Here is a 13,742-nt window from a genome sequence, read left to right as displayed (position 1 = left end):
ACAAGATGTATGTGGGGTTCCACAAACTCATCAATAATTAAAACAGCAAAATTGTTGAAGATCATTTAGAGCGAAATCGAAAGAGTCGTGTAATTATGGTATTTCTCAGTCTATTAGTTAAGGTGAAACGGTTTTGTTGATTTTATTCTCATGTTCTGTTTTCATGTTTAAATGTTTTTATGTTTTGATTTCCGTAATTGAAACAATGTAACTTACTTGTGAATGTAACTTAAGAGCAAAATATTTGTAAAGGTCTTTTTTGACTAAAAACAAATAAAGATTTTATAAAAAAAAAGAAAAAAAAAGCAATGGCTGTGTCCTGGCCATCTGGATCACAAGTCCCCGAGTACTAGCGGGTGAGACACCCTTTGGTTTCTCTCAAACCCCAGACGAGGTTGGTGCTTTTCAAGTGCACTATTTTCTTTTGACTACTCTGGCAGTATTGGTAAACTGTCTGAATACTTGATTTTCGGAAGGCGATTTAGCCTTTGGTTGCCATTACTGGCTATTGAAGCCCAAAAACATGCCAGTTGATAGCATGTTGTCGGAAGCAGAGGTGATACTAAAGAATCTCCTGATAAAGGTTGAGTGGGCAGCTGTGGCTGCCATTGAGAATGTTTGGGTAGGAGTGATGGATGCGAAGGATCGTTGTTGAATTGTCACTTCAACGGCCTAATTCAAAAGTGAATTTTGTAGTAGTTGCACTAAGCATGCCCTGTCATTGCTGAGATGAACACAACACAAGTATGAGTTAACCCCAATCTAACAACTCTGAACCATAGGATCAATGGGGATCAACAATGTATAGCACAAAGAGAGATCATATTTGTAGTAATTCAAGTAATTATTGTCCAAAAGCACATAGTAGAAATGTATGGAAAATGTTATTCAAAGATATGTATAAAAAGCTCTATTCAAAGGCATACACCATCAAAGACCAACGAAATGCCAATAAACATTCCCTAAGCGCACGTAACCCACACATGCTGTGATTAAAGCAGAATGAAGAGTTTTGCCAACCTCAACAGGTTGTTCTTTTTTGCAGAGCTTGTCTGTGGAAGAGGTTTCCGTGAAACAGCAGACTTTTGTTTGCATCAAATTCATAATGCCCTTTTCCAGAACCAATGGGAGCAAGCGGCAGAACTCCTAAAGAGTTATTTTCAGACCCTTGAGGACACCTCTACCGCCAAGCTGCGAGCCGCTCCTGAGGTAAGAAACTTCTGCGGATGTTTATGTGAAGACATGCAGAAAACAAATCTTGATTGGGCTGTTCATAATTTGTAACCGGTTTTACCAGGCTCACCTCTTCCCTTTTAGTGCCTGCATCTTTTTCTGTATCTACTCGATGTATACATCCTGCCTAATTGTCTGATCATGAGCCTTTCACATTTCAGCCATCTCCTCTGCCCCCCAACACACACACAAAATCACGCACACGCCTATATCATTGAAATGGTGGTTCAATACATTTAATTATCAATAACCAATGAGGCAAGCTATTTATATTTTTTAATATAATAAGCTTTAAATATTTCCTTTTAAGCATTTGAGTAGTAGTCCAGGAGCAATGGTCTACTTAATAGCAGGCGGACTCCATGCTCTATCTCTGCAGGTTCTCTGTTAGTGTATTTCCCATTTGTTAAGGATGACTGACATTGCAGGGTTATGGCTTCTGCACCCATCTGTTATTCAGTTGGCAATTCTGTGCTTCTTGATTATCTTTTTGTGCAGAGATGGAGTATTCGCCCCGTTAACAGATGCTGGTGAGCAGCAAAAGATATCTTTCTTATTTTCTCTCTTCCTGAAAATGGCATTGTATGTCCATTTAGTCTCCCTCTGTAGACTTTTTCCTCTCCCTCACCTCGGAGCCCATATGTGCAGAGATATTCTGCTGAAAGTGCAGATGACTGCAGGGGAGTGGTATGCACAGTATGGCCTGGGATGTGCACAGCCTTACTAGTGGTTCACAGAGCGCAGTTGAGGTTCTGAAGAGCGGAGCAAGGGGCCTTCAGTACCTGCCTGGAGAGTGGGAAGAACATGGCCAAGGGGGTTCAATGCTTGGCTGGTGGATTGTCTTTTAGCATGATCTATTTTCAAACAGACCACCATTCTTGAAAGGCGGTTTACCAGTACCAGGAAATGGGACATGTGCTAATCGCGGATTACCCAGTGTGGATGAACTGGCAAGGTAAATGGCGGAATGGAGAGCTGAGGCTGGGGTTGAAGAGTAAGGTGGGATGTGAATGGGGCGGAGGCTAGTGGAAGGACTGGGGATGCCGGTGGAAATTGAATAGGGTAGATGAGAGACCAGGGGCTGTGGGAGATGCAGGGTGGAAGAGGAAAAAAAGTGGGTAGAGAGAGAACCGTGGTTGCAAGGATATTCCCAGCATTAGAAAAAGGACCAGAGAGGGAGTGGGCAGAAAATGATGTCTCGTCACAGCTGGAAAGCCAGGCACAGGAACACTGATTTGGCAAATCTTGCCTCTGAAGAAACCTCATATAACCGCTATGCAGTGTCAGAGTGTTAGGAAAGCTTTCTTTTTGTACCTTTTCCCTCCATAGATTCCGATGGCACCTGTGATGAATCGGAGATGATCATCCCAGAAACCCTGGCATGGATCCTTTCTCATGTGGCCAGGGAAAGGCAGCCACTACCTGATCCTGACCCTGGGACGGTATTATGTGGGAGGATCACATTAGGGGAGGTTCAGGTCAGGAAGAATGAGGAAAATACTTCCTAATGATCATACCGTATTAATGGCATATTGTAAAGTTGGACAAAAGAAAATACAGATAGACTACCCCTCTCTAGAGGGTCCTTTTGTACAACAGGCAGGAGGATCAGAACCTACTATTTCATTTGGTAGATTGACCACCTATTGCCACTTTGGAACTTCTCTGTGTCACAACACTTTTATTTCAAAACAATTCTCTTTATTTTCTTTTTTTGAAAAAAACATTATAAAAGACATTTTATCATTTCCTTAATACACAACATTTACCACTTGCGTACAACAATCTTCTTCACTTTATGGGTTAACTTAATTTTGCTTTTCTTAGGGAATACAACAGTCGTTTGGTTATTCACAAGAGATAGGGAAAAACATCTCGGGTTCCCTAGTTGGTCGACGTTTGTTTCAGCTCTTTATACGTGTACTACACCCTCTCAAAGGTTGTTACTCAATGTGAATGTTGGGCCATCTTCAGGACAAAGCAATATAATCACGGAAGTCCATTCCATTCCCCAGTGGTAGATCTTCTAATCTGTTGTCCACACATTAATTTTCGGGACGTCTGAGCCACACTCTGACATGTGGTGTTCTTAACTTCAGGTCCTATTAGTGATGTATTTGTAATTGCTGCCACTGCTTATTTGTGTGCTGGCTTCTCCCCTCTTGGGCGTTTCACACCTGCTAATTGGCATGCTGGCTTCTCTCCACCTGGAGGTTTTTGGTGGTGTGGGCAAATAGATGTATCGAGGAAGAGCCCCCTTTATTTCAGTGCCGTTCGGTTTCTCAATGGTTAACTGTGACCAGTTCCTAAGCCGTCTGTCCTGTTGTGTGTAGATCGACAACAACACATGTCAGAGTGTGGCTCAGACGTCCCGAAAACTAATGTGTGGACAACAGATTAGAAGATCTACCACTGGGGAATGGAATTGACTTCCATGATTATATTGCTTTGTCCTGAAGATGGCACAACAATCACATTGAGTGACAACCTTTGAGAGGGAGTAGTACACGTATAAAGGGCTGAAACCTATGTCGACCAACTAGGGAGCCCAAGATGTTTTTCCCTATCTCTTGTGCATAACCAAACGACCAAAAGCAAAATTAAATGACCCCATAAAGTGAAGAAGATTGTTGTATGCAAGTGGTAAATGTTGTGGTTATTAAGTAAATGATGAAATGTCTTTTATAATGCTTAAAAAAAAGAAAATAAAGAGAATTGTTTTGAAATAAGTGTTGTGACACAGAGAAGTGCCAAAGTGGCAATAGGTGGTCAATCTACCAAAGGACATAGGTTCTGATCCTCCTGCCTGTTATACAAAAGGGACCTGTAGAGAGGGGTAGTCAATCTGTCTTTTCCTTTGTCGTCTTTGTATAACCCTCCCCACTGTACAGATTCGACCCCCATAAACAAAAATAGGGGAGTACCCAATTATTCTACCTCATATTGTAAAGTTGGACATTTTGAGACAAAAACGAATATGAATTTTATGGCCTTCAAGTCCCATAATGATCTCAGTACTTGGGAGAGGGGCTCAGGGTTACCGACTGTAGTGTACAGTCTAGTGGTTGCAATGTCCCACACCCGAGTTGGACCTTTCAACATTTAAAGGCCTTTCAGGTGCAGGCAATGAGAGGGAAGCAGCGGAAGCCTAAGCAAGAAGTAGGAGAATGAGCTGCCGCTGCTTTGGAAGCAGGACACTGTGTCAAAGAAGTGGCAGAGGTCAGGAGTCCTGTAGGATGCAGAGAACGTGCAGCATGAAGCAGTGCAGGAACTAGCTGCCCCAAGGGAGAGAAGCTCTCCTGGTCCTGCATGCTGCTCCAGTGTGTGGCGTTCACCAGAGTGTGAGCAGAGCAGAGGCAGCTCCAATTACAGGAGACAAGAGCAACGGAAATGTTACCTGAGCTGTCAGACACCTGTGTTCCCTGATGAAAGAAGAACCAGGAGCAGCGGGTCCAGTGGAGTAGTGTGGAAAGACTGGTGAGTTAGCCTTGGTTGGGTGACCCCAAGGGTGCTCCAAAACAGAACTCTGGCTCGGAAGGAAGTTTTGAATACCGAACTAATGAATTAAGGTAATTTGTGTGCAACTCTTAACTTAAGAGAGAGTGAAAAGGAATATTGTAACCACCATTGTCAAAGCCAAAATGGGACAATATTCAAACAAAGTGAATGTGGTTTACAGAAAGGAAGATCACATAAAAGAGGAGGTTATAACAAGCATTGCCTAAGCCAAAGAAAGGAAATTAAAGAAAACCAAAGATGGCAGAATAGAAGCCCTGCTTGTAGAAATTGAGTGGGAGAGAGATATAATCTGTATTGCCTAGGGCAAACCAATCAGTGTGAGACACATTGTCAATGTGTACTGTATCCTTGTAGAAGGAGTTATATTGCGGTTGTTGAAATTCAAAAGAATCATCTATGAAGCAGTTGTTGATTTTACTTTCCCAATGAAAGATTTAAGTGTGGAAAGTTTGAAGCAATCTGCATTAGTAGTAGGAGTTTTGATCCTGGCAGGAGAGTAGACCAGGAAGAAGAAAGTACTATAATGTGTTAAGAGGTTGTGGTGGAAAGACAGTGATATATACATTGTTGTGTACTAATGAACTATTGCGGAAATCCTCCTGACAAAACTGTTTTGCTTCTGAAGAAGAAATGTGATTTAATGTAAAGTGATTGGTCTTCAGAGAAGAGAATAATTACATTGCATACTGACTTGTTATATGAAGACAAAAGGGCTGATTCAAGGAATTATTTGCGCCGAAAAACAGAGATTTGTGCTCCATTCTGCCCACAAATCCCTGTTTAACAAATTGGGATTTGCGGGCAGAATGGCGCACAAATCGCCATTTTTCAGTGCAAAAATTCCATGAATCAGCCCCAAAGTCTTTTTGGTTTGTCAAACAGCAGTTGAAGAGTGGGAAGTCTTACTTGAAAATAAAGTGCCAAGTCAAGGACATATGGAATGAACAGAACGTTGTGCTATATTTCAAGTGGAACTTGGCTAGTGAAAAAACTTTCTTGATTTTGAACTACTTTGGTTTTAAACATCCTGAATTGATCCGGGGAAGGGAATTTAACCCTTGTTACAAGGACTTATGTTTATAATTTCTTTGTTTGGAATTTAAATGCTATTTTATGAAGTGTGCAAAGCCAGATAAACCCTGTATGATTTTGTTGTATGTATGAGTGTGAGCGACAGAGATCTTTCGAAATTAGGTCATTTTCCTTTAGCCTTAGTTTGCTAGGCAGGGAAATCCTTGTTGGGCTAGGGAAAGATGGGCATTTGTCTCACCCTTATTGTTTAATAAATGGCTACCTGTGAGAGAACTCGATCTACTTGTCCATCTTGCATTTCCGACCCCTCACAGACCCGATTCTTTTTGCTTCTTTTGGACCATGTCCAGAAATTTTGGAGGTCAGTAAGCTTTACTTCCCTTGCCTGTTTTGCGCATTATTCTGGGGAAACTGACTGGTCCCCAAAATTCAGTATTGAGCGACTATGGGCTTGATCTACAAAAATGTTTTAACACGCAAAGTCCCCTTGATATTCTTTTTGTAAAAAATGCCCTATGTCTCCTTTTGAATTCATCTATTTGTAAAAATGCACAGTGCAGTACCGTTGGGATACTTTGCATCCTTTATATCTTTTCATATAATGGCCTTTTGGTTACTTTGTCAATGTGCCTAAGGCACGCTGGTGGCAGCTGTGGGATCTTTTTTTTCCTTCTTTTTTTATACTTTCTTTTGTTATTTTTGACGTGCTGTTTTGCATTTACTTCGTGGCTAGCACCCAAAGAAGCCTGTGCCACACCATTGTTTACTTGTTCTTTAGGCATATTGTTCTTAGGCCTTTTTCCTGCCTTCTCTGAACAGGAAATGCTTTATTTGGAAATCCTTTTCCCGGGGAAAGCTGTGGCTTTCATGGGCAAAGGGGGTTTGTGAGCTAGAGCAGGGGGCTGGGACTGTTTAGTCTCAATCCACAAACTCTGGCACCAGAAAGTCTGCTGCTGGGCAGATGTGGTGACCAGTGGACAGCCCCTGTCCGTTTGAATGGTGCAGATCCTTACCGTCGATGGGCTTGGCCCCAGCCTGAATCTGTGAAATAAGAGGGACGTCTGCAACTGTTCTTCAGATCAACATTGGAGCCAAGACTTCTACGAAGACAAGCAGCCCGCTGATAACCTGCAGACGACCGTGCAAGCTGACCAGCATTGACTCAGTGATTGGCCTGTGTCCTATGTCTTTGTGCGTAAAATAAGAACATACCCAAAACAAGCACACCACTTAGCAGGTTACATTTTGCTGAAACAATGAACTCACCCAGGAAGAAAGGAACCACTTTATAGTTTGCATTTATTTAACAATACGTAGATAACATGACAAATAATTACTGTGAACTGAATGGGACTTTGTTGGCAAATGGGGAAAATGCAAATTACAAAAGAGCACAATCTTAAGTTTCTTAGATATTGGTAGCTACTCTAGGTATCCCCTCACCTGGGCACGGGACTGGACTCTGGTCAGCACCCAACGAGACACAGTACTTGAGGACAACCTTAAGAGATCTTCGACTCCAAGAAACTTTGCATGTACACGACACAAGTTCACTGGCAAAGCCCCGCTTGCCCTCAGAAGGTGTCAGGTTTGATGGAATATGCCTGTCCATCAAACATTACGCAAACACTTCTCAAAGTTTCTACAAAAAAATGTTTTTGATGGAAAAGTACTGCACCTGTGTCCACCTCACTCCTGCCACACCTGCCTAGACACAGCCTGGGATGAGCGCTCTGGTATGCGGTCTTATCACATTGACCAAGGTCAATGTAAACTCTCAATACCATCTCGTGCCTATTGATGCATAGCGTTTCGCGGGAAAGCTAAATTCTGCAGGCTTTGAAAATCAGGTAACCCTTAGCAAGCAAGCTTTTCAGGTCTACTGACTGTGCTGTCTGAAAGCAAAACAAACAAAAAGCTGTGAAAATTCAGTGACCGCATTGAAAAGTCATTAACCCTATCGTAACTCAGCAAGCTGTGTTCCTATGCACTAATTGGTAATAACATGGCAGCCTGGTGAAGCCCAACACACTCATGAATATTCCCTGTTGTCAGGCTGGAAATCCTCTGTACAAAGCTTTAGACTGAAAACTGCTAGTCTCCTCTAACCAATCGCTGTGTTTCAGGTCAGACTGCCCCAAGTCAATGACGGTCCTCATTTTAAGCTCCACCCATGGTGGCCATTTTCAGAGTTCTACTGCACATTTCAGTTTTGGGAGTCGTCTCACTTTGCTCTTCGAGAATTGTGACTTTGCTATTTTTGGATACTTTTTCAATAGTTTTCTTCGACCTTTCATCGTCAACCTTTGCGCATTGACTACCGGCAGCGGGGACCCATTGTTGACAAAGATCAAGTGTTCATCATTGGATCTTCTCTCCACGAGTTTCCGGAGGGTGTTCGATGTCTGAAGTGGGCAAGAGGAATCCTTTTAGGGCCTACAAATCTTGTGGCTCGAAGAACGTTTGTTGAGGATCGGCACCTCAAGTGCTTTATTGTCTGCATCGGGACCACAATGAAGACTGATGTGGGATCTGCCGCGGTTTTACGGGAAAAGACAACGAGGGATCGCTATCGCAGGTTGGTGGCTTTGCTCAAGGAAGAGAAAGCCTCCGACGTGGCCTCCGGGCGCAGTCATGCCTTGTTGAGGACTGATGGGTCCTATGAGCGTGCTCCATCCGAGGAAAAAGAATTCAAGGTCCTTTGAAGATGCTCATTCTGAGGGGATCCAAAAGAAGGCAAAACATCACGCATCTGCTTCCACAAAGGTTGCAGCCACTGCAGGATCTAGTTTGTGAAGGGATTGCTCCCCATTTCCGGCACAGGCGATGGTAATCCTACCGGCTGAGGGGTGCCCCCTGCGAGGAAGTCCCTGACCCCCTCCAAACACAAGTCCTCTTCCATGGAAAAGTTGTTGGAGAGACCTGCGGGAGGCCCGTCGAGGCTCCTCCCTCTTAGTCAGCTTGGGTCCCAAGGACCCCGTCTTCGTCTACTAGGACCACAGCCTTGTCGACGACAAAGACCTCCATGTTGTCGACAGCGCTTCGTTGACGACCACCACTTCATCGATGACATCGGCTATTACTTCGCCGACGAAAAGTTTGCCGATGACCATAGGCTACACCAAGGGTGGCTTTGCCTCCACAACCTCAGTCTGTTGTGCCAACCACGACCTCCTCAGCGGCGACACCAGTTTTGCAAATTCCAATCATCGCCTCCTTCCCGAAGGACTTGGGTAGGGTGAGGGAGTTACTGTCTCTGTCAGACTGTGTGCCTTGACCCTTTGAGGGGTGTCTACTGGCCCCAGTGGGGTCTACAAGTACATCTCCGACCTTCTACAGTAATTTGGAGAATGAACATCTGCCTGAGGATTTTTACTCGGACCATGGAGGGGGCCACAGGCCCATGCTCCAGGAAGGTTCTCCAAGCCGGGAACCGTACCTGCATTTTGCTCCTCAAAGATGTTTCAGCCCAAACCCCTTCCCAGATGCACCGTTCGCACCCAGGCCAGCACCCAGCGACATGACCCTGGACATTCTCACCAACCTGCACACCTTGACGGCTGAAATTCAGCAAAGGCTGCCTGCTGTTCAGGCCCCTGGGCCAACCCGCAGTCCTCCCAGGCATCTGACCAGGATTCCCCCTCAGACAAGTCCTTCCAGGCCAAAGCGTCAGCAAAGCCCTCCCAAGCCAAAGCATCAGCCAAGTCCTTGCAGGCCAATGTGTCAGCTGACTTAACCCCAGTAGAGGAAGAACCACTGCGCACACACTGGCACAGACACCACAGCTATTCATACGGATGAGTTTAAGGAGTATTTCCTTGCTGACTGAGAGCCTCTGGGTACCGACAAGCCAAGCAGGGCTTTGCCACCGGATGAGATTGACTCCTTCAACGTCATGAGCTCACGGGCATCCAAACTGTCAGTCTGGTACCAGAGGAGGAGTTCCTCTTTCAGCGACACGAGTCCTTGTGGAAAACCGTCATGTTGGTTCTGTTTTTGGATGACGTCTGGGAGCAAGGATTGGTCCTTATGAAGGCGCCAAGTACCACACCCTCCAAGAGGGACCAGCTGGAAAATAAATACAGGGTCCCGGCTCCGCTCCCAGGTGTCTTTGGTCACAGCCCTCCAAGGGCATGCCTTTTGATGCGGACAACTTATTCTGGAAGGTAGTGGATGAAGCGGTCCGGCTATCAAGACAGATAGATAATGCGCCTCTGGGGACCTTGCAGCAAAGGAGATGGTCGTCCTTTTGTTTGCCATAAGGAATGGTCTCCAGGTCCTCCAAGTGGTACGCTATCCCCTACCGGCTCTCCTGCTCAAACACCCAAGAAGCCTACAGGGGGCGCTTGCAGGCCTATAGCAGCGGGGGGCCAGTGTCGTCATCGTCCATGGGTGAGGACTCAGACGCCCAAGCAGTTCTGAACTGGCCTGGGATCCATGCCCCCACTTTCGCACCCCAGTGGGAGGCCAGCTAGTGAACTTTGTTGAACAGTGAAAAAACATCACCACAGACAAACCGGTGCTGGACGTTCTTCAGCAGCAACACTTCTTGCTTGTCATTGGTGCACTCCGCAACAGTACGCTCTATTAGGTCGCTGTTGGCATGATGTCCTCCTGCATCCCCCTCGTTCCCTTTTGCATGTTACAGATGAGGCATCTCCAAGAGTTTGTCTGTGAGGTGGCTGCAGGTCACGGGTGCTCGGACAGACGTGATTGGCCTTGCCCAGGAGTTCTGACAAGCTCTACGATGGTGGGGTATGCGCCCACATCTCATGCAAGGAGCTCCCTTTCAAACTCCATTGTCACCACGGATGCCTCCCGGGAAGGGTTGGGTGAGGGGCGGCTCACACCGGATGGAGGACTCTAGCTCCCGGCAGAGAAAGACCTCCACATAAACATCCTGGAGCTCAGGCAGTCTTCTGGGCCCTCAAATTGTTCCAACTTAAGCTGCTGGGAAAGGTGCTGCAGGTCTTCCCGGACAACTCCACCTTGCTCTATATCTGGAAGCATGGCTAGACACGCTCCCCTGTGCTCTCCCTGGATGCCCAGTCCATGTTGCACTGGACCATTCTTCAGGACATGTTCCTCGTCCCCATTCACCTGGCGGGCACCAAGAACAACATTGCAGACTCTTCCATCAGGGAGTTGCGTTCCTGCCAGGTGCAGTTATCCCATCTCTTCTGCAAGTGGGGTCAACCCCAGATCGACCTCTTGGCGACAGCGGCCAACGCCATGGGCCAGAGGTTTGTTTGTTTGAATTTAGTGAGACCCTCCCTAAAACCCTAGCAGGGGACTCCTCTCATGTGGACAGGGGAGAGCAGCTGCCATCTGATCCTGACCCTGGAGGTGATATCATGAGGGAGGATCACATGGGAGGGACTCCTATCAAGGGGAATTGGTGACCCCTTTAACTCATGATTTCCCTATTCTCCCTGAAGCATTGATGGAATATGGTAAAGTACAGCAAACCAAGGTAACTGCTATGCACGTGACATCACCTTACTTTAATAAGGTAAAAATGAGTAAATGAAGATCAAAAGTGCCACTGAAGATAATGTGCAGTCTAGTTGTTTTAAGGCAAAGCACCAGAGTGGGACATTTAAATCTGAAAGTGAATCGCAGCTGTGGAGGAAAGGAGCAGCAGAAGCAGTGCAGGAAGACATTGAAATGATTGAAGCTGCAGGTGAAATGAACACCCTCTCAATCTGTGGCTTGGTCAGATTGCGCGAAAGGCAGCAGGTGTGCAGAGAGACAAAGAAGCGGATGAGGCAGTGCCTGCAAGGAAGACTGGAGACCGGGAGAGCCATGGTCGCTGAACACGGGGCAACAGAGGCTCCCGGTGAGAGAGACCCAGATGACGAGAGAACCAAAGAGGTCCCTGAGATGCCAAAAAGGAGAACTGCTATGCCGTGCAGCACCTGGGGAGGACGCTGAAGCTGCCAACAGCAGCCATTGAGCCTCAGAGGAGATACAGGGCACTGGGGCGCTTTAAAGCATTTTCCGCTCCCGCAATTAAGTCACGATGAGCCAGAGAGCAAAGTAAACGAAGGAGAGGGTGGGGGGGGGGAGAGCAAGGAGTATTAATTGGATACCTGAGAAAACCCCTTTATTGGTGAAATATAAAAGGGTGCAATTCCCCCGAGATGTCAACTTGGGGAAACCTATAATCCGCATTGCCAAGAGGTTAACATGAAGAAGCAGGAGTGCAAAAAGGATGCAGTTATCAATTTGAGACGTTAACTTGGAGAAACCAGTAACCCACATTGCCAGAAGAGCAAACATTATGACCAAGAGATAAAAGGCCAACAAGAGCACAATTCTCCTATTCTGAGAAACTAGTTCGGGGGAAATCTGTAACCCATATTGCCACTAAGAGATCAACGGTAGCAGTATGTGTTTTCTTCCTGGCAGGAGAGCGAACCAGCAAAGGGACCATTTGTAGTAAGTCCTGGTAGGGAGTACACCAGGAAAGAAACAGTTACTTTAAAGAAATGTGGTTGTGATAAGTTGAACGTGATCATGCTGACAGACTGCATTAACAAAGGTAGTTGCTGTGCTATCCTGACCAAAGTATTCAATTGAAAGAATAGTTTTGATAAAGACATTGTGTGAAGGTTATCAATTGCCTTGGTTTATGAACCAGTGTTTTGTGGAAGAGACATTTACTTTACCAAGTGGAAGGAAGCAGTGGATGGGGAAAACCTTTTGCATTGAACTAAACACTACATTGTGGAATCCGAACAAAAGGTATTCCTGAATTGATCCAGGGGAAGGGAGCCCAACTCTGGTCACAGGGAGTACTTTAAAAACCTGATAAGTTTGAGCCTTTCCCATTTATTGTTGAATTGAAAACAGCCAAATGTTCCTTGTATATTTTTTTTATATTTATTAGTGTGAGGGTCAGATGCTTTTTGGACACTAGGTAATTTGTCTTTAGTTTAAGTTTCCTAGGTAGGGGCATTCTCGTTAGGATAGGGAAAGATAGGTGTTTACCTCACCCCTTTTTATTTTAATGGCTAACATTGAGAAAATGATACCTTTTTTATGCCCGTGTCGCATTTCTGACCCCTCCCATTCACTAGCAGGTATCCTCAGCCGAGGAGCCTGGGGGATGCATTATAGTTCCCATGGGAAGGGCTCTCCCTGTACGCTTTTTACGCCAATTCCACTCCTGCTATATGTGATCAACATACTCAGACATTGCCATTGCAAGGTGATCCTCATTGCTGTGGCCTGGCCACGTCCGATCTGGTATCTGGACCTGCTCCGTCTGTCAGTGGCTCCATCCATTCGGCTGGCTCCACTTCCAGATCTTCTCTCCAGAGAAAACTGAACAATGCTGCACCACGACTGAGCATCACTGAGCCTCACGGCCTGGCTCCTGCAGCCCTAGAGTTTGGACATTCTTCCCTGCTGCTGGAATGCAAGAAGATCCTGGCCAAAGCCAGGGCTTCCTGTATGGAGTTTTGTTACAACCACAAATGGAAATGCTTCACAGTGTGGTGCAGAACTCAGAAGATTACGCCTCTGCGAATCACAGCTCTGCAGCTCCTTCTGAACTTGTTTTCACTGGCCAGGGCTGATCTGGTTCACACATCTATCAAGGTGCATCTACCTGCCATATTCCGGGCACCCGGGCACCTGCTAAGTGCTCGCTGTGGTCACAAAGGCTCGTCAAGGAATTCCTCAAGGGCTTCTTCAGGACTTTTCCTCCAGTGAAGGCTCCTGCTTCGGCTTAGGAGCTCAACATGGTTTTGACTAAGCTCATGGGGCCTCGTTTTGAACAGATGCATCAGGCCCCTCTGATGTTTCTCTCGTGTGGCCCCACCTCAGCCAGGCTGGTTGGGGGTGATACAGGCCCACTCCTGCAAGCAGTCGTACTTGACCTTCCCCGCTATAATGGCGGTGCTGCGGACCCACCCCCCTTTATGCCCAAGGTTCCCTCGGAGGTCCATCTC

At 46.0% G+C, this 13,742-nt stretch overlaps 1 protein-coding gene across 4 annotated transcripts in view; it reads left to right on the top strand.

The window, feature by feature from the left end:
• The window catches only part of TAF1A (TATA-box binding protein associated factor, RNA polymerase I subunit A), a 524,191-nt gene that overhangs the window by 126,281 nt on the left and 384,168 nt on the right, over positions 1 to 13,742 (top strand). For all 4 annotated transcript variants that reach the window (XM_069608604.1, XM_069608607.1, XM_069608605.1 and 1 more), the window contains one exon: positions 1,046 to 1,209. In XM_069608604.1, the coding sequence (XP_069464705.1) occupies positions 1,046 to 1,209 (164 nt within the window). The remainder of the gene's footprint in view (positions 1 to 1,045; positions 1,210 to 13,742) is intronic.

This window comes from Ambystoma mexicanum, chromosome 4q, assembly GCF_040938575.1.
Source record: "Ambystoma mexicanum isolate Mex_15411 chromosome 4q, UKY_AmexF1_1, whole genome shotgun sequence".
Lineage (NCBI taxonomy): Eukaryota > Metazoa > Chordata > Amphibia > Caudata > Ambystomatidae > Ambystoma > Ambystoma mexicanum.
This window is presented reverse-complemented; position numbering and strand designations above follow the sequence as displayed.